The sequence below is a fragment of the Haliotis rubra genome, unplaced genomic scaffold (assembly GCF_003918875.1).
Source record: "Haliotis rubra isolate DU_JTF1 unplaced genomic scaffold, ASM391887v1 Scf158, whole genome shotgun sequence".
NCBI classification, from domain to species: domain Eukaryota; kingdom Metazoa; phylum Mollusca; class Gastropoda; order Lepetellida; family Haliotidae; genus Haliotis; species Haliotis rubra.
In genome coordinates this window covers 1195137-1221407 of record NW_025765536.1, presented here as the reverse complement: position 1 = coordinate 1221407, position 26271 = coordinate 1195137, and the positions used below count along the sequence as shown (strand labels likewise).

Here is a 26271-nt window from a genome sequence, read left to right as displayed (position 1 = left end):
GCTCAACTTCGTGTTTAGCATCTAATGGCATTAATGGAACGCACATTTGCTTGACTGCTGGCTAAAATGTACAAACTTATATCCTTTTGGGAAGATTTCAAACGATGCAAAGTCGGAGTTAACTATAGGTGTTTATGATGAGACTATGTAAAAGTATGCAAATGTATCATGAACATTGATAATGTTTATCATGTAAACGTTCATCGTCTTTATGCTTGTCAATACTATTCTTTGTATCTGATTTTACCACTTTTTGCTTTATTACAAAAAGCAGGCCTAGGTATGTGTCATGTCATAATAAGAATTCAAACATAAACATGAGTAGGAGTTTATTGCAGGGATGAATAGTGGTTTTACTTACTTCTTATATTGGTACATAGTATTATGAACACTTGGATAACTTGTTTTTTGCTACGGCTTTATTTTGTATATATAGTATTACATGACCCTGAAAAATGTAAACATTGAGTGTTATACTTAATTATCTTAATTATAAAACTAATGTCTGATGTATTGGAAGTAAAGTCGACCACTTTCAGGGAACTATAGTTTGTAGTCTTGGTATGCATGTATCAGTAATGTTTCTAACGTGGGTACAATGGCAGTTTAACTTTGTACAATATCATTTAAAACCCGCCTGATTTATTTGATCCATTAGTATGTGCACGTATAGCATATATACCGACTTTATTTCTTACTAAAATACCGTGTTCCCGTTTCACTTCTTCCGTATCAATCCCTTATATGTATACGTATGTGTGTTGTAGTTTATTTAACATGTTTTAACAACACAGGAAGTTGAAGAATAAAGACGCCGATGAAGACAGTGTCCTGAGCGAAATTCAACACATTCGGGTCCACTAACGACTGTACAGTATCCTGTTTCACGATTAAACCGCATTGGATACATTTTGATACATCAACGATAACCATGTCTTTGTTCAGATCGTCGAAGTCGTCCGCAATAAAGTATGTAACATCAGCGCGGCGGTGGGGTAGCCTCGTGGTTAAAGCGTCCGCTCGTCACGCCTGGGTTCGATTCCCCACATGGGTACAATGTGCAGCCCATTTCTCGTGTTCCCCACCGTGATATTGCTGGAATATTGCTAAAAGCGGTGTAAACCGTATTCACTCACTCACTGTAACATCAGCAAATCTGGTATCTGGTGCGAAGAGGACATACTCCTCAGAATAGCTTCACTCATACTATACCGATGACCCTGAGTTTTGACAAGAAGATGGGTGTTATGTGTGTAGCCAATATCTGGAACCCAAGACGTGATATAAGCATGAATCAGCTCGGTTTCGTCCTCCTACACCACACTGCATATGAAGCAGTGTATCTCAATAATCTTTAAGCGCTCAACATAAACAACGTGTGCAGCAACAAGATACGTATTAATGCGCTCAAGATATTTATTTGGCACTCTGATACGTCTAGTGCTCAAGATACTAACGTTTTCATTTTGTGCCTTTCGCATTGAAGATAACTATCGATAGGCTCAAGATATTAATTGTGCCAGAACAAATACATGTATGCTCAATATACTTTTGTGCGCAAAAGATTGTCAGTGCCAAAACGCGCTCAAGATACTAACTTGTGCGCTCAAGATAGAAGGATTTTCAAGGTGTTCCTTCAAGGCTTCCGTACCTCTCTGTATGTAAGAGGATATTAAAATAAAATGTCTGCAAACATGACATGTCTGTGACAAAGTCAAATATGTCTCACAATATATGATTATATTTAGTAAAGACATGTCAATTAAGTTAACTCTGTATTCTCGTTAAGCTATACCACATGAAACCTGGCAGGAGAGTGGTCCTCACCTCCGGAAATTGCCGTTCGTTTTCCAGCAGCCCTTGTCGAGGCCTCATTCGACTTCGTGACGAATGTCCCCACATGATGTCTGGTACAAGGGAGGTAACTCTGGGAACATCTCTAGTTGAACTTTGACCACATCTGTCCGGAAGACTGCAAGTGAGTGGCAAGCCAACATTAGTCTCGTTTATACCACACACTAATGAGCACAAATAATGTCAGCGCTTTCATTTGATGTCATTTTGACAGGAAAATACTTTCTTCAAACTTCATGTCAGTGGTGTTCGAATATTTTGAGCCAAATGTATATGGTAGTCTGCCTACCTATCGTTTCATCGGCTGGCCAGACTTGCTTATCGATATATGTCACTGTAAACCAATATCGATGCTCCTGATATCAATCACTGGATTGTCTGGTCCAGACTCGATATTTTACACAGTCATGATATATATGTCTCCAGGTGTTGGTTTAAGGATGATGACATGGCACATCATCAACATTGTAGGGCCTAACCTGGTTGCCTAATCACTTTGAGCAGATATGCTTATCACAGTAATCCTCTGTCACATACTTACCGAACATATATTTGAGTGTCTTGTTCAGAGTTTCTACTACACCATCAGACTGTGGGCGATACAAGCTGCCCTGTCTTACTAATTGGTGGTGGGTTGGTGTGGAGGTATCTGCCATATCTACCAGGAGTTTCACATAGCATATTCTGACAGCAAAACTGCCACAATTTCTCACAGTCCAGCTATCATGAGAACCCATCAATAAGCCATCAGTATAGGCGGGAAAAATATGGTAGAGAAAATATGTTCCTATTTATCAACCAAATCACATATACCCATATCTAATATTCTTACGGTGTTCCCCGGTGTGATATTGCTGGAATATTGCTAAAAGCAGCATAAAACTAAACTCACTCATTCACTAATATACTTATGGATGCTTTTCATCACCCAGCCACTGTATCTTGATCCAGTCTGACCTGACATCGCTTATTCCTGATATAACATAAGTCTCAAATCACCACCATGACTGACAACTATACTACACATCAAAAGTTTAGACTCACCTAAAGCACTCACTACATGTTATGTTCATATATATGGTTACATCGAAGATGAATTCTCCACTAACCTCGGGGAACCAACTGCAAACTTTATGCAGATGAATTGTACGAGGATTATTGCTGAAAAGCACGTGCAAATATCGTTCATGTGAACAGCTGCGTTTTGGTGTAAAGTTTTGTTAAGAATTCGCTGATTTTCATCATTTACTGAATTCATGACAATAATCTTTTCAACGTTCCAAATTTGCTTTACAATACATTAGTTCATGTGTAAACAGTACCATTAAACTGAATGGGATATTTTGCAAAATCCAGTTTAGACTATAGAACAGTTGACTGAAGTAAGTGTCTACATTTACACTAGTGAGTCTAAAGTTTTGCTGGGTAGTATAGTTGTGGTTGGTTTGTATCAGATATGTTAATGTACAATGTGATGCATCATGCCCAGAAGCAACAAGACTGTTGCTGACTGAGTACGTTTACAGGACGTCGTGCTGTGGGATGCACTGTACACGACACTTGTGTCACGCTGCCAAGATGGCTTTCCAGACACCTCCAGAAGTGATTTTCAGAAATGTTCTCAGGTAATGTTTTTTTTTATGGAGCTATGATTTTTTTCCATTGCTAATAAATGAAAAGATCACTCAGTGTCAGTTGCTGTTATCTCTCTAATGTCAGCTATACTCACAAGCATCAGGATTACCTGTGGTTTTAATCATGAGGTAACCTGACACACTTTTCGTCATGTTAGGCACATAAGTAAGTCACAAAGGTCAATAATATTGTCTTGTTAATCTGCTGATGGTTTTCCCAGACACCACAAGACAGTGACAGCAAGCCGGACTGCTTCAAGTGGAAGTGGACTGCCCAGTCACTACCAGGCTGCAGTACTGAAGGATCTGGGACAACCGATGGTGGTGCAAATGCTGCCTATGCCCACAAACATCAAGAAAGATCAGGTACAACCTCACTTGGGATACATGGGTCAATCAAAACATCTTCTTTATGATTTGTTACCCATGTATGGGACTCCCTTGTGATTATGGTATAATCCCCAGCATTCCTCTCTGTTGTTAGATATGTGTATGTTGGATATGTACACCCCTCATGTTCACTCACTCACTCATGGGGACGGTGGGGTAGCCTAGTGGTTAAAACGTCCGCCTGTCACGCTGAAGACACGTGTTTCATTCTCAACATGGGTACAATGTGTGAAGCCCATTTCTGGTGTCCCCTGCCGTGATATTGCTGGAATATTGCGTAAAACCATACTCACTCACTCTCTTACTTATGGTTTCAGATACTGGTGGAGGTTGAAGCGGCAGCAGTCAACTTTGCGGACATTTTGAAGGCAGCTGGACAATATCAGGTGAAGGCCACAGTGCCCTATGTCCCAGGTGAGGTTCCACAGGAAGCAGCGCTTAATTACTTAATTGACTGACCGATTAAATTGATATATGAAATATGTAATTTAGCCATCAAATGTCAGCTTTGAAAAAGGGATACAGAAAGTCCAATTTCTGCTGAAGAAAACCATCACAGAACACAAATATGTCCTCCCTAATGGGTTCAGATGAGATGGTACTCACAAACTACAGGATGCATAAATGTCCACATAATGCAGCAGCATGAATTCTTATGGAAGTCTTCAGATCTACACATAGAGAAAGATCTGATCCTGTGACAACATAAACAAGGTCTCAAGCTATTAAGGGGACAGTGGTGGTCCTTTAACGATGTTAGGAATACCAGCACACCATATAGGGGTTTCTAGAGAGTCCTGAAATACTATTCTAAATGATATTGATCACCAGTCACTCAAGTATAAGGCAAGTACAACTACATTGATACAGAGTGTATGAGGACAATCATCCCCAATCTAAACTGGGTGTGGTTGTGTCGGTAGGTGTGGAGCTGTGTGGTCATGTAAGAGCAGTTGGCGAAGGTGTGAAAAACTTCCACACAGGACAGAAGGTGGTGGGTCTGGCTTCCAAGGTAGATGGAGCCTTCGCTGAATACTGCCTGCTGAATACACAGGTAGACAGTCTCTCAGTAGTAAAAATCTCTATATTCAACATATTTTCCAGTTTATATCCCACTTTGAATATTTCTAAGCAAACCTGTTTTCTCTTTTGGAAAAAACCAATGCTTTCTGATGTGAAAGCAGAAACTGTATATGTTATATAAATAATGACTGATTAATCCATGTTGTGTGTTCCTGGTAGAGTGTTCTCCCAGTGCCTGAAGCCATGTCTGCTGTAACAGCCGCCTCCATGGTTATTTCCTATGGAACTTCCATGATGGCTTTGACCCTCACGGCCAAGGTCAAGGCTGGGTACGTGGGAAATCTTTTCCAAGTCAGAAGTCAGATGTTTATATGTATGATGCTAGACATAATTTGGGATACTGAAATGTTAAATCTTGTTTGATAATTAAAAGAACATTTTACAGAGTTACCGAATATAGTTTACTTAGAATAAATTACATCATGTGCTTTTTCGATTTTGTTTTCATTCATGTAACAGCTGAGAACGGAATATGGACCCCAAGGAAGTGTCACTACATTAGCAACTTGTGACAGATGAGATGGCAATGTGGGGTTTTGATGACTGTAAGACAGATGTATGTTGTAGTGAGACGGTGTTGGTAACGGCAGCAGCAGGGGCAACAGGGATGGCTGCCGTGGATATTGCAGCTCATGTCCTGGGTACAGAGGTATTGTTACTCCTTTCTCATATTTAACTCATGTACATAAATAAAGTAGTGTTGAAGTGTTAAAAAAGATTGAAAGGGAACCAAACATGTTGAAATGACCATGAAAATAACATGTCCTTGATAATAGTTGTTTGGCAGTTAGGGACCGTTCATAATTTATGGCTAAGGGGGTTGATGATTTTTATGGAGAAGCATGTACAATGTGAATGACACCCCAGACCCCCCCTTTTAATATTTATGTACAAAGTGACCACCCCTCCCCTCCCTGCATGTCATGTGCAAAATGAATGATCACTCCCAAGGTACATGTGTACCAAATTGATGACCTCCCCCTCCCCAGAACAAAATGAAGATCCTGGCAGGACTCCATGTGGATTCCATGACATCTGAAAATATTTCCCATCTTATGTGGATTTTAAGATGACTTGGCCACAAGTGTAATCAATAATGAACATGCTTAATTTTGCTTAAACGTCACTATCCTAAATCTCAAGGCTGGTTGGCCTTGTACATAGCTTTCATTTTAAGTTTTCACTTTACATTTTTTTTCTTTCTAACTGTATCCATGTTTTTCATTGTCAGAAGTCCAAGAAAAATGGCATGTTGTCAGCCTTGTGAACATGTCTCATAATTTTCAAATTATTGAACTTCATAATCAGTCATTCTGGAAAATCATAATCAGAGAGCCAAAAATGTCCCATATGCTAACTGTTTTGAAATTGAAGTAAAGATAGCTAAAGATTGCTTTTAGTTAAATAGTAAAGTTTGAGTACCTTGTGCACCAGGTGATTGCAGTTTGTGGAGGAGCTGAGAAGTGTGCTCTGGCCAGGGAAAGAGGGGCTCACCACACAATAGACTACAACAGTGAGAATTTGCGAGAGAAAGTCAAAGAAATCACAAAAGGTCGAGGAGTTAATGTTGTTTTGGATCAGGTTGGGGGAGATATCTTTCTGCAATGTCTAAAAAGGTTTGTTGTACTTCTCTAAATAGTGACTACTAGCTTGACACACACAATTAAGACCTCATTATCGGCCTCCTTTTTGACACAAACAGTTTGACTATAAATATCTTGAAAAATCAATACATTTCTCATGAAGTTCACCAAGATGCCTTGATTGATATTACTTCATTGAACCAACTTACCAAGGCAGTTGTCATCCACCTATATTTCATTCATTACATGGGACTTATTTTTACTTTTCATGAAAGACTTCATTGAACTTGTCTTAATTTCATCTAGTTCCAGATTTATGTATTTTTACTTGATGAAGCGATATGACATTCATATCCTCATTTAAGAAAGTGTTTTCCGTATGAAGTATTGCAGAGGAAGGTCGACTGGTGACTGTTGGTTATGCATCAGGGAAAATCCCATCAATACCTGCTAACCTGCTGCTGCTCAAGTCCTGCTCCGTCCACGGTGTGTTTTGGGGGAACACTGCTGTCACCAACCCTCCAGCTTTCTCTAAGTCAATACAGGACACAATGACAGCACTTCAGCAAGGAAAAATAAAACCTTACTGTGGACAAACATTTCCTCTAAATCAGGTTAGTAATGTCTGTAACTGCTCCATTCATTGCCAAAAAATAAACCAGAATCTGTGCATCTCATTTATAATCCTGCAGCATGCTCGAGGAACAATTTTACAACCATGATGATATGTTGGCTTTGAACAGATTTTTTATATTCCAAATCATTATTTGTACTGAGTCAGATAATCAACAAGAAGGAAAAAAACGTTGATTGATGCATTTTGTTTCCAGGTAAATGAAGCATTTGACCTGGTGAAATCAAGAAAGTCAACAGGAAAAGTGATTATTACTCCCAGTCTTAACGCTTGAAACTATTTCATTGAATAAAAGATAATATATTACTTATGTATAGTATATAACTTTCATTCTTTGGATCTTAAATAGTCAGATTAGGTACCAAGGGAATTTTGCATGGAAAACTTTGGACAGCATTCTGTACAAAACCAAAATATAAATTTTATGCCAGTAGGCTAAATCTTATGTAACAAGTAATAACAAAGCTTATAAAAGTTTCCTAAAGGTTTGAGGAAACCACTGTAATGCCAGTTCAAGCTACCATGTATATAGTTTAATTGATGATGATATAGACCTGTCAGTTTGCATATCCCAACCCATGCAATGTCCTCTCTTGGTGGTACCAGACTTGTATTAAACAGTAAAACTATTGGAACATTTATTAGACCCTGACATGAATATGTCATGAACACATGTAAGAGAATATCTGGGGAGTGTGTCTGTGGATCCATTCTTATGTGTGTTTGTATTGATTGCTACATATATTGAAATAAAACACAAACATGAATGTGTGCAACCACTTTCTTTATTTGCACCTGCAAATGGCAAAAAGAATCAAGTCTGTTATTTTCCTGGCATAGTCTTACAACCAGTGAAAGACAAATGATTTTATTCTGGACATGTAACTTAGTCCACATACCAATTAAAGTTTAACAATAGTAACTTAATATATACTCCTTGTAATTAAGTATATTTCACTGTTTCAAGTGGCTAAGAACACCAAGTAAGACTGTGCTGGAAAGTATCAGACTTGATGTCTCACCCTGCGAAAGGGCCCATGCTTCCCCCCATCACTCCCCAATAATTCCTACCGGTACATGTAGTACAACTACTGAAGCTAATCAGTGTTCAGCTTCTTAGGCCTCTTAGATTTACTAACTTGGTTCACATTTTTTCCAAAACCCAGACAGGGCTGGTTGTCACAACTGAAATTTAAACATATGCCTAAAAACATTTTTTTCAATTTCTCAGTTGAGTTGAGAATCTGCAGGATTATTTCCCTTCCCACATTGACATACCATTAAGAACGATATTATTTTGTGTATTTGTAAAAGTTTGGGTTGGCCAATTCACAAACCAAGTAAGTAAACATAGATGCCTTATATGGAAACATACATAGCTGTAAGAGAGTCAAAGACAACCATGATATGCTTCACAGTCAAGGCTTAAGTAATACCTTCCACCAGAAAACATAAAAGTAGGACAAAATTTCACCTTCACTTAGTTTTGGCTGATAAATAAAACCAATAAAATAATCATGGATTTTTTTCGGTTGTAACATTTTAAAATAATCTAAATAAATCATTTCAATGTTTATTTCATAATGTTAAGTTAAAATCTAATCTTAGATTTCAAACTAATTTGAATCTGTAAGATAGCAACCCTATATCATATCACTGAATAGAGGCTAGAACTGAAAGCAACAATCATCTTTTGTCATGTATTCATAAACTGTCTAAAATGATGTACAAAGCTAAAATAAACATTTTTACTTGTGGTTAGGCAAAACTGTAGAGAAAGTAAACAAGTAAAATTAAGCCAATCCTTTATACTTTTCCCATTTTCATAAAACATTCACTGAATCAGCTGGCAGAACAGATTATACCTTGCTAATAAAAAAAGCATAGTATATGTAAATGTTTGTTAACGCTGCATGACATGTAATGAAACAACTTGTGAAAATGAACCATATCAAAAATAGAAAGTTTTAACATCACAAAGGGACAAACATCTTTGAATTCATCACTTGAAATATATCATTTAACAGGCTAATATCTCTTTAGCACAGGGATATAACTTAAATCACAGTTGTTAAGTTTGATCATTTAAAACATCTTTATTATCCTCTCCTGGAGGGTATCATGCTTAAAACACATTTGCAGGTGTCTACAACCACATTAATTTCCAAACTTATTGAGGTTTATCATCTGTCTTAAGATGGCTTATAAGATGGAGCAATTATGACCCAGTGGTTGGTTACTTTGCAAATCCAGTCTTCAGTTCTCATACTCAAAGGTAGAAGTGAGGTCTTGTGATGAATCATGTTTTTGAGATGAATCATGTCTTAGTCAATTTGCTTGAACACAAAGAGAGTAAATTCCTGTCTGAATACAATGATCATTTGAAGTGTTTGCATGTTTCCTTGAGCCTACTGCAGTCACTGCCATAGAAACCAGTTATAGGTAGTTGCCACTCTTTCACCATCCTAGCCCTCTGACTGGCCGCTCCATCCCTTCTCTGGTCGGTTGGTTGTTGTCTGGCTCGGAGCACTGGATTGGTTCCTGGTCATTGTGTAAGACCATGCTCCACTTATTCTCAGCGTTTTCTGCAAATCAATTTTCAGAAAGAGTCTATCATATGTTACAAAATATCCGTCATTTGATAATGCTCACTGCATTGAGATAGGAGAAAAGTATGTCATTATTTTTCATTAAAGGAATGTTGTCTCTATAGACTTTTTATACATACATAATATAATATATATATATAATATAATGTATATAATTCGTCACAATGTTGTCATGAAAAAAACCCACATTATTACTTGCCCAAGTGAAAATACTACTGGTTAGTAACTATAACACATTGGGAGTGTGCTCATGTACTGCTGGAACACAACAAATATAGGAAACTAGAGAACTGTCGGAAATAGAAAACAACTGTTTATAGGCTGTTACTCTGTATCCCTAAAATGTACACAGTTGCAAATAGCGTATGTCGAAATAACCCACATTGGCCTAACTGGGCATTCAGAGAGATGCGTAATAGGATATCCAGAAAAGCATGTTTACTCGTAAAATCGGGCAAAACTTAGAAAAAATATGAATAGCTGCTGAAAACAATAGATCAGACTATAGATGGCAATTAGGTCACTCCGCCAGGTATGACGACGGACCGTCGGCTCACTTGGCATGAAATGCACGAGCAGCCCACAGGCACAAGGGGTCATCTCAAAGATATTTTATGATTTTTCTTGTGTATTGAATATGTCTCTATTGATTATCTTATCTTAACTGATATCTTAGTACCCCAGCCCGACCCCAACCACCCTCTGCGACACTTGTCATGGTTTTGCTTTTGAGACAACCCCTCCTACCTGTTTCTTTTTATGGTGATAGTGAGACGCCATGCTAGCTACATCTTTAATAGTTTCAGTATTAAAGTTATTATTTTTTACGTCTGCTATTGTTTATAATGAAGCTAAGTCTAATTTCAAAATGATCATTTAAAAAGTGTCCTTTGTAATACAATATCATCGCACACTAATTTGCATAAAGCCATGGTCTGTTCTAAATAAGTTGCATTGGACTTAGAAAACCCCGCATTGCTCATTTCTGCACTAATCTCTCTTCAATAAAATCCTTCTTTTATATTTCCTAACTCCCTCCCACTGTGGCTGTAGTTAGGCCGAACTTAGTTTAAAAGATATTCCACACTTTCACATATTAACTACCTAAATTATAGATATAAATGTGAAAAAGCATTTTTATTCTATTTCTGACAGTACTTTAGTAAAATCCTAGGCTTATTCCTTGACATTGGGTGTGAAGATGTTTGATAACTTAGAGGCGATTGTACACACTCGATGATCCCATCAACACTCTTACGACACCGTTACTATCTTTTCACTATCGGGACAACTTGCAAGCCTGGCAAATAAAGCAATATAAGTCGTTTCAAGAGTAGCCAGCCACCAAATATTTTGTTCAATTTATGGCATTCAAAAATTTGGACGGCATATTATTTTTGTGGTCATAACAAGAAGACAATATGTTTTAAAAAGGATTGTGCATATAGTGCAAAAACCTTAAGCAAGACATTTAGATATATTGGTTGAAGCTTTATGTGTCCAGTGAAGACAAACTCATGCCTGTGATATCAATGGTGTACTGAAGACCTATAAAGCCAACAAAAACACACATCTAAGCTACTGTGCAAATACACTGTACACTGTTAATATTTAAAATATTTATTCAAATTGATAAAAAGAGCCAGTGCATGCAAAGAAAATGCCCAAAACATCCTACCACAGGTGAAACAATTCAATGCCAGAGTCAAATGTTGTTAGAACTAAAACGTCTGCAAGACTGTAAGCATTATAATGGGTTAATAACTGGACATCCCACTGATAGGATTTTGTGCAGGGGTGCTAAAATAAAGATAGCATCTATGTAAGTCTAACAAGTTCAAACATTTGGTTAATGATGTTTCTCATGGAAGCTAAAACACAATGAAAAAGTTTATGCAAATGAATGCAGCATGCAGTATCATTTATCAGAACATGGTGTTGATACCTGTGTGATAATTTCATTTACAGTCCGTTTGGGATATTAGGCATTCCTTCAAAATATTTCAATCAGTTTGCAGGCTCTTGGTATCATTTTTGTAAGAATTTGTTTGTTTGTTAATCATACTATTGTTTTTCTTTCAGCAAGTCTATTCTGGCAATATCTATGAAAAAGCTTCTAAATATTACTCTTGGGAAAAGTTACTTTACAAGTGTTAAGGAAATTGAAGGAAACTGATTAGTATGGAAGCTGCACACTCAACAATAATGCAAAAAGTGCTAGAGAAACTAAATGAAATAAAAGATAAATACCTGTGATCTAGATAAACCATTGAGACTGCGAGACATTCAAACTCACTTAGAGCCAAAGATGAGATCTGCATCAGGGGCTCCCTTGGGATGAGAGTATCGGATACGACGCTCACGATTTGTGTTTACAGGCACTGGTCTGTTGAGGGAGGCCATCATTTCTGTGGACAAAAAAAGCCAATTCCACGTATCATGAATGAACATCCACAGTCAATGCCACTCTTATATATGAGCTTAATTCAGCTGTAAACATACATAATCATGTAAATATGCTGACATTACCTACTCACCAGGGTCAGTAAAATGAATAAAACAAAAGGATTTGTTGAAATCAGAAGTGAGCACTAACAAGATTTACTCTGCCTATTTAATGCAGAACTCAGCAATTTTCCAGCTCTATCACAATGGTTGGTTCAATCAAGTCAGCAAGCCTGACCACCCGATCTTGTAAATCTCCTCTTACGATTAGCATGGGTTGCTGAAGACCAATTCCAACCTTCACAGGCGCTTTCACAATAGCCTATAAAGACATGTAATAGTGTTTGGGTCAAACTGGGCAAGGCGAACCCAGATTTTATAAAATAAACAACTGGGGTTTAGTGAAGTCAATGACAATATTGGGGTTTAGTGAAGTCAATAAGGCTGGGTTTTCAGGGAAACTAGTCTGGCTCCCTTATATCTGTGTGTCTTACCCTGATAGTCCTCCTCCTCCTGCCTCTGCTGTATGCCCAACACAACCTGCTTCATCTTTTCCTTCTCCATCTTCTCTGCCTACAATAACAGCACATTCTGATAGTCATCCAGCACAAACACATAAGTAGAGCTGTCCCTCAATACAAGATACTACTCACAACAAGAATCTGCCCAGATATCAAGTTTTGACAACTCTTGCAGTACTACTTGCTGTTGTAGCTCAGTGACTGTCCAGGAAAGGTGCTGAACTTGAGTTTGGGGTGAAGAATGAACATTTCAACCTTCAGAAAGATTTGTGCAGAGGTTTAAGAGAAATTCCATGCTAAGGTTCATCTCTGCTCACTGTAAATCATGAAAAAAGAGGTCCCAAAACTAGCTGGAGTGTCAACCCCTGGCCTAAAGGGCATCCCAAGAATTTTATAATGATAGCCCTGTCTTTGAACTACAAAAACTAATGAATGATAACACCAAGACAGTAGACCCATAATTCCATGGGATCTCAGCAGTGTGAATGAATAAAAATATTTGGTTTCTCACAATTGCAATTTCAGTGGCTTGACATACAATTTCAATGACCCTGTTCAAACAGGGAGAGTCTGGTCACCAACGAAGACTGAACAGCTTCCAAGTGTTTTTAAATAATTTCACACAATCCTTTGAACTTAAATATGTAATGTATTCACAACAACTGCTGTTGCTGTATTCAACATTTTCAAGGTGTGAGTGTGCATTGTCTTGTTTGTTATTTGACATGATTACCACAAACACATGACATAAAACTTCGTGAAAAGCTTTTATATATATTACTGCAAGCACTCTAATGTTTCAAATTAATTTCAGGATTTACAGTATATATGTATTCATGCAACAATGTCTGCCCTTTTCAGTTTCCATACCTGTTCTCTTTCTTTGAATTTGGCAGCAAACTCAGCAGATATTGGTACATTCAGGTTTGTGAACTGTAGAGAGAATAGTTCGGAAGATATAACTACACAATTTGTAAATAATTTACTGGAAACCGATGTTAACAACAGCATTTGGAAGATATTTTCTTTGGCTATAAAATGTCAATGGCAACTGAAAGGTTGACCGGGTCTTCTGACCAAATTAGCAATTTGAAGTGCTCACCTGTGCTTTGTTGCCTTTCCTTGTCATCAATACAAAGTTAATGGCTGTATCCACTTCAGGAACAGGCTGTGTAACACCTACATCAACATTTTATAGAATTAAGTATTGAGACAGCAGAAGGAATTGTCCATAGATATCTCATTCCTTGACATTTATGATCCACTATGTAAATGATGTTATTTATCCACTTATTTCATTCTTTAGCTGAGGCCCATTTATTATAGTCCTCATGCTGAGGCCCATTTATTAAAGTCCTCACTAAGTCCATCTTGCATATAGGTCGAGTACAGCAAGGAATAGGAAAAGATAATTTGTTCAACATCATAAAGGAGGCATTGCATCAAGAATGCTCCAACAGCTCAGGGGAATGATGACACTGTTTTGATAAGAATGACCTACCTGTGCCAGTGCCTGGAACAGTCTTCTTAGTCTTGCTTCGCAGGTGAACAGGCATAGCAATGTCAAGCTGGGGAACCTTCAGAGATTCCTGGGCACGAGCCTATCAGCAGATAGAGCATTAAATAAAAGTCATATCTTGCTATCAATCATGAACTATTACCAGCAATACACAACAGAAACACTGATATTATTATCTTTGTCGATGTCTGTCTTGTAGCTTGTTGGCATCAAAACCATCATGAATCTTATTGATAGAATGAAAATGTGTTTTTAAGTGATATCTACTTTTCTAGTACCAACAAGAATGTTAAACAATGAGATAAAATCAGCCATTTTGGAAATATAAATCCAGACTAAAAAAGTCACCTGAATATTTTCAGACATCATTTTGTCAAAGGCAGTCATGAAGTCATCATCTTCTTGACATACAATGCGTTTTGGAGCACCAGTCACCAAAGTTATCTGAAAGAGGCAGTTCTTAACTAAAATAGAGGTAATATCACATTTTACATGCTTCAGATGAAGATATTATTAAAAAGTGAAGGTATTCAACATCTAACAAATGAATGATCCAATGCTGTATAATACAGTAGTCCCCATTATTCCAACTATATCACTTTTGTAAATAATCCAATCTGTGATTGAAAGCATCTGTAGTGATCCATGCTATTCCAGTATATAAAACCCTTGACATTATCTGTGAGAGTAAGACAAGTGGATGTAAATCTCTGCATGCATGCTCAGTGAGTCCAGGTGCAGAGCTACTAAAATGGCAGCATCTTACACCTGCCCCACATATCCATGGCAAGTGAACTGAGGATGTGAACCTAGTTGACATGAAAGATGTGGCAAGACCTTGCTCCTGACAGACACAACAGCAGTTATCTTGGATAGGTTATAGTGTGAGGACAGCCACTACACAATCATAATGGCTATAATGTAATAGAAGTAGTGTCTTTGTAGGAATAACTTTTCATTGGATAGATCTTTAAAATTCCTGGCATTTTACAAGAACTGTGTTTGAAAAATAGCACATTTAAATTCCATCACTTTTCAAGTTTGCATGAACCCTGATGAAGTTTGCTGATTTGATACAGAAAAATCTATGGTTTTCAACTTCACTGTTTTCATATAGGATACAGAATATGTTTTTAAAGGGCTCGCAATACATGGCAGATAAGAGTTGTTCAGGAAGTCATTACAGCAGATATCTAGTTATGAGAGATATTTTTCACTACCTGGTCTTCTGTCTCATCCTCTCCAGCAGACTCAAGGAACTCATCTCTATCACTGTCGTCACTCTCATCCTCGCCCTGAACATCACCAAACATGAACAGTAACAATCAAACAGTAACTGACAACAACATTTCAAAGGAATGCTCATAAGTGTAGCCACTATCGGTTTCATTTTAAATTCCTCTACATATTGATTGCATCATAATATTTACTACCTCACCAAGGTCTGTTTCCAAAAATAGTCTTTACATTTTCATGATTATTAAAGGACAGTAAAACAACAGGCACATAAACTACAAAACAGTCTCAATTGCACATTGCTATGAATTCGTATGTCTGAATTTGCCTTCAACGTGATGTTTCAAAAGTTAAAAGATTCACATTTGTACTTGAACCTTCCTTCAGCAAGCTACACTCACAGCACTAAACTGATGAAAATAAAATATGTAACAATAAAATCTTATTAATCAAAACAAACATTTAAATTTAGAACTCTTTAAAAACTGTATGTCAAACATGACTCAAACACAGACTCACGTCTCTTGTCTGACTTCCAGTCTGGCTGTGACTTTGACCACTCTGGTCATCCTGACTGGACTCTGTGCCATCCTCAAGACGTGACTGAGACAAGCTCTGGCTAAGTTCTTCAACTGAAAGCAACATAGCCACAATGATTAAATCTTTTTATTTATTTCATCATTTTTGGTAACAAACCAGAAACATAAACCCAACTTGTGGTTCTGTGCATGTCTATGTCTCTTAATCTGGTACATTTCACATAACGAAATGCAGCAAAATGTTTAACCACACCTTTAATCTAATATGAATAAATCACATGTGATTCTAGGATATTCATTTTGTTGACCAAGCAATTTTTTAAATCTTTTCACAACTGACAGTTTTCTTACTTTCTTCGTCAGTCTCTTGTATTGGAGTCAGTCCCTCCTCCTCTGACACCTCACTCTCATCACCAGTCTCAATGATTGGCAACAGGTTAGCTGCAACAATTTACACAGAGGCATCTTTATGATTGTAAGTTAACATGGGAAAGTGTTTTCAAACATTATTTTAATGACACTTTTGTTCAGATCTTCTGCTTTACTCTTAACAAATATTGCCCTGTCAACTTAACAAATGTTACTGTCAGCACTGATATTCCCATACTGTCTGCATATATACTGTGGACTAAATGTTCTCTTAGCTGCTGTAAGTTGCCCTTTTGAAAATCAGTACTGACTCTCTTGAACAAATTGAGGAGTGATCATTTGTAGGAACAAGCATGTGAATTTTCAGCTTCATATGTGAGGTGGTTTCTCGGAAGGAGATGTTTATGAACACACAGGCTTGTGCTCACTTGACATTCAGTCAAGAGAGCTCAAAACATAGCAGACTGTTATGGACACATGACATAATGTTTCATGAACAGTTCTGGTAAACTAACAAGAAAATCTTACCAATCTTGGTCTTGTATTCATTTTCAATATCCTCTGCAGCTTTGATAGCTTCCTCCCAGCTGACATAAATCTTCAGCTTGGGTCGGATCATCTCCAGAGTGTCCTTCACTAAGTTCTTCACATCCTGTGGGAATGGACGATGCACTGTCCAGATCTGGTTCTTCATCTTGAACCAGTAGTATCTCTGTTGCAAAACAGAGAGATCAGGAATAAACTCCAGTTTGAATACTTCAGGAAAAATACACCCCTAAGATCAGCATAGTAGCATTATTCCTGTAAGTCTGACTCATGCCGTTTCATTTCAATAGGAATGTTGTTAAGATCAGAAACACACCAGCTACAAGTACCAAGATTTTTCAACTGACATTATACAGGTATTTGTGGTAATGGTCTTCACCTGGAAGTATACGAGGAAGCAGTCAAGTTTCTTCTTGCTGGATCCCTTGTCGAAGTACTGACCACACGTCTCCAGGAGGGTACACACCAACCGCACTCGGAACAAGTGCTCAGGAGGATCCAAGGGAGTAGGATTTTCTGGGACAGAATCATATGATTATCAATTATGTTTGTAAATGTTTTCAGGCACTACTGAAGAGAAATGATTTCTTATAACAATATTTAAGAATTCATGTCTCCATGTTTTATTCCAAACTGATGCAACAGAACAAACTCACCATCCAAGCTAATGCCAAATGTGATGAAAGAGTAGAGAGTCTTGAAGATGACAGCTGACTCCACCATGCGGTAGTTATACAGCTCTCCCAGGTACTTGACGCAACTAACACGCCTCTGGTTGTACTTTGGGTGGTTCACCTGCAAGTTTTGATAATGTTCAGCCCAGCATTTCATGACAGGCTTCTGAGTGATATCAGATGCCACAAATACAAAGTCACCTACACAGAAAGGACTTCTGTATCCACTGATCCTCTGCCATGACATACTTTTAGTAATAAAGGCATTCTGCTACAAGAACTCACATATGTATTTAGTCGTAACTTGGAAGTAACTATACAAAGACTCTGGAACACTTTCTGTACAGATTGTTTGTACAGTTAACAAGACGGTGTAACCACATTCTAACAGAACTAAGAGAAAATAATGAAATGGCACAAAGAATCACATTTTCATAAAACATGTCAAAATGCTATGTATTCAGATAATTTTATGGACCATAAAAATACAAAAGTAAGTTGAAGGGTGTTTACCTCCATTCCTAGTCTAATATCCTCCAATACACCATCTACAACCTGAATAGCAACATGCTCCTGCAAAAAACAACGGATCATGTCAACCAATACGATACCAAATCATTGATGTCATGTTCTGATGACAAACAAGTGAATATGATTATGTAGATAAGGCTTGCAGGAACTGACACTGGTAAGGATCACAATGTGTGGCTTGGCTGATTGTATCCATGTGTCACCAACATGCCATGACTTCTCAGGCTGGTACTCATGCTATCAACCTCTAGTTAGAACAGTCAAGGATGGACTAAAAGCCATATGTCTTAAAACAAGATTTGCTTCTTCTAATGTCAAAGTGAATGTCTGCAATATTATTTTGACATCTCTCTGGTCTGTAAGTGAGTCTGGCACATGCAATACAGTGCTCTCTGGGGTATGACTACACAAATCAAATCAAACAATTTAATGTAGAACACAACACAAATGGATACATACATGATAAGGTGCAAGTCCAGCCAGCAGATTGGCAGCACAGTGTACAGAGTTGTAGCGGATGTTCCACACTGCTGTCAGACACTTGGTTGTGTAGAAGGCAATCTGAGAACACATATCAAAACAAGTTGTCACCTTCGAACATCTCTTTATTATATTGTAGCACAGTATGTTGTTCTAAATTACTGTTGGTATACATCTGAAATATGTACTGTTGTAGGTTCCCACATGGGTGATGTAAGAACAATACTCAGAACATGTGTTGCAATGCATTTTGACCAGAAAAAGCAACAGAAATGGACAAAGAAAGTGTATTTCATGTTTTAAAAGTCAACATTGAGCTTGAAAATTTACACTTCTCCAACTCTGACTATGATGTCATCTTTTTGTCACAATATATGTGTGACATAAGAATAATAGCGATGTGCAGCCACGAATTAACCACTGCATGGCTTGTAGCCTTAAGAAGTTGCTCTGCTTAACACATTAAATGTCTCTCATACAAATATAAGTAATGTAGTGCTTTGTTACCACTAAAAAGAAACACACAGAACACAGTATGTTTAGTGCCTAATTATGTCCAGTGCTCTATAAGGAGATGACACAGTGCATGATTCTTATCATAAGAGTTATTACTGTGTAATAATACAATGTTTGACTTACAGCTACATCGTCCCAGTCTAATTTTCTCATCTGTCTCAGCACCTGAAATGGTGGTCAATCACCAAATAATAATGATGAAAAACTAATCAAATTAAATGCAGCGTAAACGAATTCCTGAGTGTGAGAAACTGTTTGGAAATTACCTTTGCCCTCACTGACAGACATCTAGCACCAAGAACTAGAAAACACTGATGCCATCCAAACATGGTGCCTACACATGGGAGTATTACACTCCATATATGTGAGGATCCCACAAAACTTCTCATGTTGGTAAATAAACATAAGGCTTATGACCATGTACAAATGTCAAAACCTTTTTATGCTTGATAGGTCCTCAGAATGATTACAGAAGAAATCAAGGTTACATGGTAAGCCATCTCTGATGCCCAATGTTGAAAAACAAACAAGAGCTCATGACAATATTGCAGTACTATGTGTCCTGGGCTCAAAACGTATTCCTGTACACGCATATTTATCAACATACTTTGTTTCAATATAAAAGCAAAGTAGTTATTTTTGGTAACTGTATACCCTCTTTAAAATGAATAGGAGCATAAAATGTTACATTACCTTCTCAGTAGTAATTTTAGATAGGTCTTTGTAGAGGAGCTTGCGTATGTACTCGTGCATGGGAGGTCTCTCGATACGAGTCACCTGCTGAAAATCTGGTGGGTTGCTGTAGAAGTAGGCGTTCTCTATCATTGTTGTGTAGCGACTGTCCAGGTGAAGAGCAGCCTTCTTCCTCATCATTACATCCTAAACAAAACATTCATCAATGTTGAGGTTGTCAAGACATGCAAGAGAGAAAGATTGCAATTAGTAAACTGTTCCACAGCTACAAAAGACACTAATGTGAAGTATGAATGTAATATAATTAATAATTCTGCCTGTATTACCAGATATGCTTTCGTCCTGTGATGTGAGTCCATAGATCTGTACAGGAATCGGCCACAGGACTCCAGGAGAGCACAGGCCATCTCAATGTTATGGTGGGAGAAGTCAAACATCAGCATCTGGAAAACAAATATTATGTTTCACAAAATGTTTTCAAATTTAAATGTAATTTTCTGACTAATATTGATATTTTATACTTATCCTGACTTAGATTCTTGAGGGGCATTTAGAAGTTGATAAATATATAAGACGAGTATATGGATTGACAACTTTTTCTTTATTGTATAACACAACGATAATATCACCTGAAAAAAGGGCAAGAAGTAGCCCAGAAACGTCGTGTAATACAATAAAGAAGAATTTGTCATCCATATACTCGTCTTATATTATCCTGACTCATGCTAATTATACTTGTCTCCTTCCTCTTGCGAATGATAGTGGAACACTTGAAATCCCTTGAAGTTCCCTTCTAAAAAAGCAGACAAAAAATCACTCACCCACGAGTAGTGTCCCTTTCCTCCCTTTTGGTGCCCAAATGGTCACATGATCGGCCATATTTGTCACTCTCTCCGTATGTAAGCCCGACACCCGGATTTACAGGGAAATCCAGAGTGCCATAAGAGGGGAGGTTGGGAGGGCTAACCTCATGAGTCAGGGTAAGTATAAAATATAAAATTTTAGTCAGAAAATTACATATTTTTCCTTATCCTGACTCATGCTAATTATGCTTGCAGAATCCGTCGGAAACGGTGGTGGGTCATGCCACGTTCTGGATTCACTGGTTGTAGATTTACGTCCTGTATTACCCCCCTTGGGAACTTATGACGGCACTGTTGAAGATTCTGTTCTTTCAACTTCTCTCTGATGAGTCTGGGGGTACAACAACTTGTCAGATTGCTTCCGAAACTTCTCCTGACATTTTCGTGTGGATTTTAGATATACTAATATTCCATTAGTTATCTATTGCAACTCCATCAGGAGATGCGACCCTTCTTCATGTACAAGTATGTCCTATACAGGTACAGGGTCTATCACTCATGCTAGTCTGTCCTAGACGTGTGCATGGACTTATAGCCATTGCTCTCCAGAGCGTTGGTTTTCACAAGTCACGTGATAAAAGGGGTGAAATTTACTCAATGCCTTTGTGGAACTGTTAGTTGTTGTGCTACAACAAGTGGCCCAAACTGATGAATGCCTGAGATGTCTTCGGTGGCAATGTCTCTGAGGTAGTGGTTGGCAAACACAGTGTTCGATCTCCAACAGCAGCCCTCCATTATAATTGTAATCGAGCAGTTTCCATGCAGAGCAAGTGTTGATGCCAGGGCTCTGACTTCATGTGGATTGAAGGCTCGTGGAGGCTCAACTCCTGCTGCTTTATAGGCCCTTAGTATAACGGCTCTCATCCAGATCGATATCTTTGTCCGAGAGACTTCCGTGGGCGTCTCAGTGGTTAAGGGGATGAATAGGCGCTTGAATTTTCGTCGTCGATCTATCTCTTCTACTGCAACGTAGTTGTCTGCTTGATTTTCTGTAGTACTTGTGGTAGCAGTGCAGGAGGCGGAAACTCGTAAGCGTTTAGTCCTTCCCATGAGGTGCTTAAAGCGTCTGTTGCCCATGCCTGAGGATCTGGAATCGGTGAAACGATATAGTCAGTCTGATGAACTGGAATGCTTCTGGATGCAACATCCATTCCGTCGGGGATGGTTGTAGTGGACGAGATAGGGCGTCTGCTATGAAATTCTTTGCTCCTGGAATGTGGCATGCCTTCATGTAGATGTTCAGGTCGTCGAATATGCTGGACAGGAGAAAGCTGAGTTGTAGCAGACTTGTTGATCTTGTTGACCCTTGTTTGTTGATGTAAAATGCCACTGTGGAGTTGTCCGTGTGTACCATGAGTCGTGCGTTCTTTAGTACGCTGGACCAGTGTTGTAAAGCGTTGATTACTGCTTTCATCTCCAACAGATTGATGTGTGACTCTGATCCTGACTCGACCACTTTCCTGCTGCCACTTCGTTGTTGAAGTGTGCACCCCATCCTTGTAGGGAGGCATCCACGTAGAGATGAGTGTTGCAAACCGGCTCTGACAAAAAGGTTCCTCCGCAAACGTTCGACTTCGAGTCCACCATAGGAGATATGGTTTCAGGCTGTCCGGTAGTATTAACGGATCTAGACTGTCTAGGTGGGCGTTCACAAATACATGTAATGGGCGCAACTGTATTCTCCATCTGCGAGTCATGTCTTGAGCTGAGGTGAGTTGACCGAGCATGCTTTGCCAAGCACGTAGTGTCAACGGAGAGAGCAATGCTTGAGATATCATCTGTTGTATGTTGACCCAACGATCCTCTGGAACAACTATGCGATTCACTGGTGTGATGAGTTGAATTCCTAGAAATTGCAGATCTTGTTTCGGCTTCAGTTCCAACTTGAGGAGATTCACTAGCCATCCTAGTTGAGTGAGCAGTCTGATGGTGAAGTCTAGTTGCAGTCTGAGTTGACTGGGATCGTGATGAGCTTGAATCCCGTCGTCCAGGTAGAAAGCACTGCGTAGACCTCAACGATGTAGATATGTGACAATGGGCTTGGTCACTCGAGTAAACAACCAGGGGGCCGGCGATATTCCAAACGGTAGAACCTTCCACTGGAAGTGTTGTCCGTTGAAAAGCAATCGTAGGTATTTCCTTGAGTCTGGATGTATCGGGATGTGGAGGTACGCATCTTGCAGATCTATGCTGGCGAGGTAGTCTGCTGGACGAACGAGATGTCAGAGCTGAGGAAGATGTATCTGCCTAGAAAATCCTGGTTGAACTTCCTCATGTTGTAGATGAGCTGAAATTTCTCCTTGGAATTCTTCTTCAGTACCAGGAAAACTGGGGAGTAAAACCCGGGCGTGATGAGATCTTGATCTATCTCTTCTACTGCCTCTTTGTCGAGTAGGGTCTTGATAGCATCGTCCAGTTTCTCTATCTGGCCGGCTGCATAGTTGAAGGCCATCAGGCTGCTTGTGAGCGGTGGAGTTGCTTCCAACTGTATCTTGTATAGGGTACAATATACAGTTGGAAGTCACTCCGCCGCTCACAGTGTCAATGGAGAGAGCAACGCTCACAAGCAACCCGATGGCCTTCAACTATGCAGCCGACCAGATAGAGAAACTGGACGATGCTATCAAGACCAGTCGTTCCGAACCTGGCCTTCAGTGCTTGATTCCTCTTGCACCCTAGGTGCTCGGCTCTTCCGGGGTTACCTCTAGGAGCTCCGGTTGGGCGACGAAAGGAGCCTCTTCCTCCTTTCATGCTGTAATACTTCTTTTCTCTGGCTCTCTGGACTCCTGCAAACTTAGATTTATTGGAGTAGCGTTGGGACGTCTGAATCACGTTAGCCAAGGTGTCGATGGATTTAATCATCATAACCTCCCTTGAGTCGTGAGAGACTTCTCTGGGGACTTCTTCAATTCCTCCTCCGAAGATGTAAGATGCTTACCATGGGGCTCTGTATAAGGACTTGGTGAAGCGTTCACTCCAAGTGCATGCTGACAATAACCCTTGTCTTCTCAGGAGAGTCAAGCCCGCTGATGTGGATGCTAGGTGCTCCGACATAAACTGATGGTCCTTCTTCTACATGAGTAGAGCGGAGTATATCATCCGGTCTTCTTCGGCAGAGGAATTCTTGAACTCGAGATGAGTGTTTCGTTGATAGCCCTCGATCTGGCTAATCCGAAGAAAGTACGTCTGGTGCTTGTATCCAGCTGCACTAACTTCTTATCCTCAATCTTGTAAGTTCTCTGACGGGAGTCAGTGATAATCTTGTAGTCATCACCAACCTCTGGAGCCTTCATGAAGGGTTCCATCCTATGTAGAGGGAATTTCCTGGCGTTGAACAGCAGGATGTGCTGATTCTGCAACTTGGTGGCTTTATCAAAAGCTGCGCTGAGGTTGTCTGGTACTTGAGAGATCGGGTCGATCATTGGAAAGGTGAGCGTGTCGAAATCATCGTTGGACATCTTGTAGGTAAACGCCTCATCTGTGTCCTTAGAAGGTGATGATAAGTCCAAGCCATTGGCGATCCAGGAGTTAACTTCCGTATCGGAGAATATGCCTTCACCTTCATCCTCTGATTTAGACATCTCTCGCTCTATGGATGCACAATGACTTGAGTCTCTATAGGATGATTTGTAAGATGAGCTTCTCGCAGGCGATCGATCCCGATGCGATCTTGAATCCTTCCTGGAGTTTTGAGATAATTCTCTAGGCCTTTGCGAAGGTGGGTTCCTGGACGTAGCTTCCCCTCTGTAGGAGTGCCTTCGCGCAGGTTCTCGTTTGGCATCAGAGTCCGATGGAGATGAAGACTCATATCTGCGACTTCTGTAGGGTTCGGGAGAATGCCTCGATTCCTTCCTGCGTGGAGACTTCTTAGCAGCAATCTCTGGAGCGTCTACTTCAGATGAGGAAGATCGTCATGTCCGTGAGCCTTCGCGCAGGCTTCCCTCTTCATCTGGATGTGGTGGGGAGACTGTAGAGCCTTCACGCAGGCTAGTAGTCGTTGTAGAGGTCTTCTAGCAGCCTTCTCCTGAGCGAAGCGACTTTCCTTCATCGACATCATCTTGTCTGTAAACTGTTGCATGAACAGTCCCGGGTTGAAGTTCTGCGTTGTCTGAAGAGACTGCTGCAGGGATGATGCATCTAATACTGAAGAGACGTCATCTACGGCTCGCTGCACTGATGAAGAGTTGACGCTGCTGCTATCTCTGGTACCGGATGTCTGCGTTGATAGAAGGTCTTCTGTCAATGTCTGCGCTGATAACAATGCCGATGTAGCTGTAGAAGCAGGCTTCGTCTTCTTACTGACGATGGTGACTTCAGGTATGAGGATGGGTGGAACATCTCTGCTTCTTCCGGAGGAACAATCTCGGCTATCACTAGATTTAGACATGACTTGTGAATACCTTCGTACCCAGTCCTTAGAACGTCTATGGTAAAAAGGTAATTATTAAATTCAACCGAACTTAAATTTACACAAAACTTACAGCGTGAGCTGAAAGAACATGAAACAGTGCAATTAGGACATAATAAATGAGGGTCAGCCGCAGACTCTCGGTACCTACAACGAATACAAGTTTTCATCAAATGTAAACATGAAGAAAACACATGTCAAACAACGGAAAATTTAAATCAAATTTCAAACCGTAATGTAGAATATAATCCTAAAAACCGTATACAGCAATAATTTTGATGTAAGGTCCGAAAATATAAAAGGATATGTGCTGTATAGGGACCCAGGTGCTCTCACAACCGTCTTCAAGGGCGAAAAGGAGAGAGTGACAAATATGGCCGATCATGTGACCATTTGGGCGCCAAAAGGGAGGAAAGGGACGCTACTCGTGGGTGAGTGATTTTACGTCCGCTTTTTTAGAAGGGAACTTCAAGGGATTTCAAGTGTTCCACTATCATTCCAAAGGAAGGAGACAAGCATAATTAGCATGAGACTGGGTAAGGAAAAATAAATGCTTACAAGAATAGAAACAGGAATGGCCACATAAAAGCATTACCAGAACACAGCATTGCAAGCAAGCACTAGTAATGAAAGCTTTTGAACATGGAACAGTTTTGAGTCTTGACATGGAAATCATGTGCTTTTGAAATCTCTTTGTCATCTCCATATCATTATCCTACCTTCAAGCAGTGCAAGACCTCTACTTTTGGACACATCTTGAACTTCACAAGTTCTCCTGCAACAGAGTAACATGAACATAATACCTAATAACACAGATAAAGGTAACATTTACAGTAATTCTGACTAAACATTAACTGTTCCATTGATTTCACTGAATATTGCAATGAGGCTCATTGTGACATTACATGAATGCATTGTTACAAGTAATAACAATCATGAACGATAATCTCACAGACCCATGATCTATAAACTTTATATCAACACTGCTGTCATCATTTTACACTCAGCCACCAAGCAGGCAGGCCAAAATCATCAAGTGCCCCAAATCCCAGAACTTACAGATAACATTCACAAGTGAAAGACATTCTGTAAGTCCTCACAGCTGCATGTTATTCTATAAACATTACATGCATCAAAACTGGCT

At 39.3% G+C, this 26271-nt stretch overlaps 2 protein-coding genes across 3 annotated transcripts in view; one reads left to right on the top strand and one right to left on the bottom strand.

The window, feature by feature from the left end:
• The first annotated feature begins 1913 nt into the window (after window positions 1-1913).
• LOC124271164 (quinone oxidoreductase-like protein 2 homolog) lies at window positions 1914-7945 on the top strand. Of its 2 annotated transcripts, none has more exons than XM_046706239.1 (10): window positions 1914-1978; window positions 3344-3479; window positions 3710-3854; window positions 4196-4292; window positions 4802-4932; window positions 5121-5230; window positions 5529-5610; window positions 6396-6577; window positions 6930-7158; window positions 7375-7945. In XM_046706239.1, the coding sequence occupies exons 2-10, from the start codon at window positions 3397-3399 to the stop codon at window positions 7450-7452; spliced, it is 1137 nt and encodes a 378-aa protein (XP_046562195.1). In that variant the 5' UTR covers window positions 1914-1978; window positions 3344-3396; the 3' UTR covers window positions 7453-7945. The 2 variants fall into 2 exon arrangements, with proteins under 2 accessions (XP_046562195.1, XP_046562196.1); XM_046706240.1 differs by having other exon boundaries at window positions 1937-1978; window positions 3381-3479.
• Window positions 7946-26271, bottom strand: part of LOC124271165 (regulator of nonsense transcripts 2-like) — a 56753-nt gene continuing 38427 nt past the window's right edge. Inside the window, exons 23-41 of the mRNA XM_046706242.1 lie at window positions 25847-25902; window positions 20183-20299; window positions 19857-20042; window positions 19287-19328; window positions 18627-18728; window positions 18150-18209; window positions 17619-17757; window positions 17342-17478; window positions 16945-17128; window positions 16399-16488; window positions 16028-16140; window positions 15493-15567; window positions 14621-14716; window positions 14255-14354; window positions 13856-13932; window positions 13624-13686; window positions 12727-12805; window positions 12038-12195; window positions 7946-9763 (exon numbers count right to left, since the gene is read on the bottom strand). Of these exons, the coding sequence (XP_046562198.1) occupies window positions 12080-12195; window positions 12727-12805; window positions 13624-13686; window positions 13856-13932; window positions 14255-14354; window positions 14621-14716; window positions 15493-15567; window positions 16028-16140; window positions 16399-16488; window positions 16945-17128; window positions 17342-17478; window positions 17619-17757; window positions 18150-18209; window positions 18627-18728; window positions 19287-19328; window positions 19857-20042; window positions 20183-20299; window positions 25847-25902 (1832 nt within the window). The 3' untranslated portion in view covers window positions 7946-9763; window positions 12038-12079. The remainder of the gene's footprint in view (window positions 9764-12037; window positions 12196-12726; window positions 12806-13623; window positions 13687-13855; window positions 13933-14254; window positions 14355-14620; window positions 14717-15492; window positions 15568-16027; window positions 16141-16398; window positions 16489-16944; window positions 17129-17341; window positions 17479-17618; window positions 17758-18149; window positions 18210-18626; window positions 18729-19286; window positions 19329-19856; window positions 20043-20182; window positions 20300-25846; window positions 25903-26271) is intronic.

What these genes read in the sequence shown, in the direction of transcription:
- LOC124271164 (XM_046706239.1), top strand. Translation starts at nt 3,397, where the DNA reads ATGCACTGTACACGACACTTGTGTCACGCTGCCAAGATGGCTTTCCAG. An exon ending in ATTTTCAGAAATGTTCTCAG is followed by an intron (nt 3,480 to 3,709) that starts GTAATGTTTTTT and finishes TGGTTTTCCCAG; the next exon opens with ACACCACAAGACAGTGACAG. An exon ending in TTTCTGCAATGTCTAAAAAG is followed by an intron (nt 6,578 to 6,929) that starts GTTTGTTGTACT and finishes TTCCGTATGAAG; the next exon opens with TATTGCAGAGGAAGGTCGAC.